The sequence below is a fragment of the Rhinolophus sinicus genome, chromosome 12, assembly GCF_057876585.1.
Source record: "Rhinolophus sinicus isolate RSI-liver-muscle chromosome 12, RSI-T2T, whole genome shotgun sequence".
Taxonomy (NCBI): domain Eukaryota; kingdom Metazoa; phylum Chordata; class Mammalia; order Chiroptera; family Rhinolophidae; genus Rhinolophus; species Rhinolophus sinicus.
Window position 1 is genome coordinate 17628943 of NC_142512.1, and position 4718 is coordinate 17633660.

The window sequence follows — 4718 nt, forward strand, 5'->3', positions numbered from 1 at the left end:
TTTCTTTTAAGTCTCAAGTCTCTTTCTTCTTCCATCTGTGTAATTTCCAGGTTTCTATCTTCGATGTCACTGATTCTTTGCTCCATCTGGTCAACTCTACTACCTAAGCTGGTTATTTCATTCTTAATTTCTTCTATTGAGTTCTTAATCTCCAGAAATTCTATTTGGTTCTTTTTGAAAATTTCAATCTCTTTCATAAAATGCTCATGTTGATCTTTGATTGTGTTTCTGAGTTCATTAAACTGCCTTTCTGTGTTTTCTTGCATCTCGTTGAGTTTTTTCAGAACTGCAATCTTGAATTCTCTGTCATTTAAGTCACATATTTCCATATCTTTAAGTTCCTTTTCTGGAGACTTTTCACTTTCCTTCTGAGCTGTCTTGTTGCCTTGGTTATTCATGGCAATTACTGATTTATTTTTTCTCTTCCTAGACATCTACAGGAGTGGCTTCTGCAACAGGTTGATAGGAAGAGGTCTTTCTTTTGTTTTCCAGTACTTGTTGGTAGAACGTTTTATTTTCTTTCCGACTGCAGCCTTTTTTTCTCTCTCACACACGGTAGTGCTATGTTTTCTCTGCACTATTCCAGCTTCTCACACAATGGGGGGATTCCCTGGGAGACGGGCTTCTCCTCTGTTAATAGTTCACCTGGGACACAGGGCACAGTGTCCCGGTGGGTATGCAGAGAGCTTTTGAAAATCCAAAGCTCTTCCTGCACCAGATTCAGAGCCCGTATGTTTCAGCAGTTCTGTTTACTCCTCCAGGGATCTGCCCAGATAGGTGGGGCCGGGGGCAGGGTCAGTTGTGAGTGGTGGCCCAGAGCAATGGTGGTGACCATCACCACAACCGGCCCTGCTTCCTTAGCTCCCTCTCCTTTGCTGGAACTAGTTGGGCTGCGAATCTGTGTCTGTGGTCCACAGTTCTCAGAACAGCAAATATTCTGTTCTTTTGATCTGACACTGCTACTGTTCTGTTTCTAGCACCCAGCACATGGGGGCGGGGCGAGCTCTGGGAGGGTAGGGAGGAGGTGGCTAGTCTCAGTGCCTAAGGCTCCATTCTCTGCTTGGCAGTGAGGGCTTAAGCCACCATTTTCAGCCTTCTTCCCTCAGTCTTTTCTCTGAGGTCTCTGCTGTGAGCGTTGGGTTCAGCCGTGTTGTATGTTGCCCCCTCACCCCTGTGGGCCATAAGCGGAGCCCTTGCAGTCCGAGTTCTTCCCTCTCCTGCAGCTGCGGTAGTTCCGGGATGCAGCGATCTCGGAGCACTGAGCTCTTCGTCTTGCCTGTCTGCTGTGCAGGGAGTCCTTTGTGGAGTTATTGTTGTTCAATTAGTTGTAAAATCCAGGGGAGCTTTACAGAGGCTCACCTCACGCCACCATTTTGATGACATCGGCCTCAAATTTTTTCATATGTGCTTTTAGCTTCATCAATTGCATGAATCTATTTATTTGAATTTTTGCTACTCTTTTTCCATCCTTATCAGTTTAACAGTGTCATTGTTTATTTTCATTTCTTCTACTTTATTAGTAAAATTAGGCATAGATTTTTCTTCTCTCTCACACATCTGTAAGCCAGAAGCATACAGAAGTATTAGACTACTTCCTTCCTCCTTTCAGGTCACGCTGATTGACTCCATTCATGAAGCAATTATGGAACATTCTGATAGAATTCGGGAAGATGGTTGAATTGGATGCATAACCTCAGATGCTTTCAGAGTTTTGCTTTATGTAAATATTTACTTTTGTATTTGGTAGAGGATAAATGAAATACTGACCTTATGAGTGTTTGATTAGAAAAGATCTTTTTGAAAGTTCTGCAATTTTTATATGTGTGTACACATATCTATAGGTTCATACTTTAATAGCAATTATACTTTAAAAAACATTTAACTAATTGATTAATTAACTTTTTATTGCTAGTTTCAGGTGTACAGAACAACATAGTGATTAGACATTTAAACACTCCTACAAGTTTCCTACCCATCTGATGCCACACATAGCTGTTACAATACCACTGACTATATTCCCTACATTGCAATTTACATTCCTAACTGTACACCTATTTTTTAAATTATAGTTGACATTCAGTATTATGTTGTATTAGTTTCAGGTGTACAGAGTAGTGATTAGGCATTCATATAATTTATGAAGTGATCCCCAAAAAGCTATATATAAATATTACACTATATATAAATATTACACATTATTGACTATATTTCCCATACTGTATTTCACATCCTCGTGACTATTTTGTGACTAGCAATTTAATACAAATTATTTTTCATTTTAAAAAGGTGATAAAATAACAACATGAAAATGGAGAACCAAAGCATCGTTTCAGAATTCCTCCTCCTGGGCCTGCCCATTGAACCAGATCAACGAGACCTGTTCTACGCCCTGTTCCTGGCCATGTATCTTACCACCGTCCTGGGGAACCTCCTCATCATCCTGCTCATTCACTGGGACTCCCACCTCCACACACCCATGTATTTCTTCCTCAGCAATTTGTCCTTCTCTGACCTCTGCTTCTCCTCTGTCACAATGCCCAAGTTACTGCAGAACATGCAGAGCCAAGTCCCGTCTATCCCCTACGCAGGCTGTCTGACCCAAATATACTTCTTCCTGTTTTTTGGAGACTTGGAGAGCTTCCTCCTAGTGGCCATGGCCTATGACCGCTATGTGGCCATCTGCTTCCCCCTGCACTACACCACCATCATGAGCCCCAAGCTCTGCTTCTCCCTGGTGGTGCTGTCCTGGGTGCTGACCACATTCTATTCCTTGTTACACACTCTGCTCATGGCCAGGTTGTATTTTTGTGCAGACAACGTGATCCCCCACTTTTTCTGTGACATATCTGCTCTGCTGAAGCTGTCATGCTCTGACACTCGAGTTAATGAGTTGGTGATATTTACCATTGGAGGGCTCACTGTAGTCATCCCATTCCTCCTCATCATCACGTCTTATGCACGAATTTTGTTCTCCATCCTCAAGGTTCCTTCTGCTGGGGGTATCCGCAAGGCCTTCTCCACCTGTGGCTCCCACCTCTCTGTGGTGTCACTATTCTATGGGACAGTTATTGCTGTCTATTTATGCCCATCAGCTAACAATTCTACTGTTAAGGAGACTGTCATGTCCATGATGTACACTGTGGTGACGCCCATGCTGAACCCCTTCATCTACAGCCTGAGAAACAGAGACATGAAGGGAGCCTTGGGCAGAGTCTTTTGTAAAAAGATGTTTTTTGGTTAACAATGATGGTAACACTTGAGGTTTTCACATAACTTTATTCAGTAGATATATTATTAATAATATTGGAACATTATCCAGATATTTTCCTCATCATGGAAACATCAGTTAAGATGACATACTATATAATAGTTCAATATGTGAAAGGGATGATGTGGAACTCATAGCTGAACTAGGGAAACAAGTCTTGTGACCTCTGACTTGGCTTTTCTCTTTGGTTTCCCCTGTAGATCCTGGAAAGTGTAGTTGAAGAAGTACTATTTTAAATGATCTCCATACCTTACATTCTTAACTGATATATTACAGGATGTTATTTTTTAAATCAGAACTCTGATTTAATTGTAGTATCATTTTTTAAATGATTCTCTGTAGTCTTAGGTCAGTACTAAATAAAATCTAAAAAACATCTCAACCTCCCAGGCTTCCTGTAAATGGCTCCTACTTACCTCTCCCTACACAATATTCACTTCCTTTTATCTGTTAACTATTTTTTCTTCTCTGATTCAAATTGGCATTGACTTTGCCTTTTCTCACTAGGCCAGACATGAAATTGATTTTTAAAATTAAATTTATTGGGGTGATATTAGCAATTAAATAATATAATTTGTTTCAAGTGTACCATTCGATATTACAGCATTTATATATTGTATTGTGTGTTCACCACCCAAACACTTTTACAACAAGAGTGTATTTTGTCTTTTTCTGAGAATAATGAATTTAGGGGCCCTAAAATTTATTTCTCCAGCAAATAAGCTAGAAGTGGAAAGAAGCTAGAAGCTGGTATACAAGTTCAGAGTTGAAGGAGGCTTCTCTCCTCTTGGTATAATAGTTTGGACTTCAGAAAAGAACTTCATGACTATGTTTTTATTCTAGCCTCATGATAATTCTAAGGACGTATTGAAAAAATTATCACTATTTCACTGACTAAAAATTATGGTGTTCAATTACTTGCCAAGTCATACTGTGTGTGAATTGTTGAGTGTATGTAAGATTCTGGACTATGTGATTCTACAGGTTCTTCTTATTTTCTTTACCTCAACAAGAAGTGGACAAGCCATTAAAAAACTAACAAATAAACAAAGGAAACTCTTGGCTCCATTTGTGGCATGCACTAGGTTTCCAACTTTGGTCTATTTGTGTCTTTTCCAAAACAGCTGTGGAAAAATCTGAGGTAAGGCTGACTGCTCCTTCTTCTCTCCACCCCTTATATAACCATCTTCTCCGCTACACCCGAAATTGTAGTATTATTTTCCAAACATGAAGTTGAATAACATCATCAGAATTTCTTTTTGTAACAGCTGATTTTTGTTACAATTTTTTAATTAGCACAGCAAATCCTTTTTAATTTATAAATCTGTATCTTTTCCATTTCAGGAGAGTTATCTACTATTATATCTTGGAACATTATTATTGTTCCATTTTTTCTGTTCTTTACTTTAGTAAGATCAATAATTTTTGTACAAGATTTGAAATTTATGCA

At 39.3% G+C, this 4718-nt stretch overlaps 1 protein-coding gene across 1 annotated transcript; it reads left to right on the forward strand.

Annotated features, from left to right (window-relative positions):
* The first annotated feature begins 2302 nt into the window (after nt 1–2302).
* LOC148756481 (olfactory receptor-like protein DTMT) lies at nt 2303–3241 on the forward strand. The gene has a single exon (XM_088788983.1). The coding sequence runs from the start codon at nt 2303–2305 to the stop codon at nt 3239–3241; it is 939 nt and encodes a 312-aa protein (XP_088645109.1).
* Nucleotides 3242–4718: the final 1477 nt, after the last annotated feature.

Excerpts from the sequence above, each read along its gene's own strand:
- LOC148756481 (XM_088788983.1), top strand. The coding sequence starts at position 2,303 with ATGAAAATGGAGAACCAAAGCATCGTTTCAGAATTCCTCCTCCTGGGC.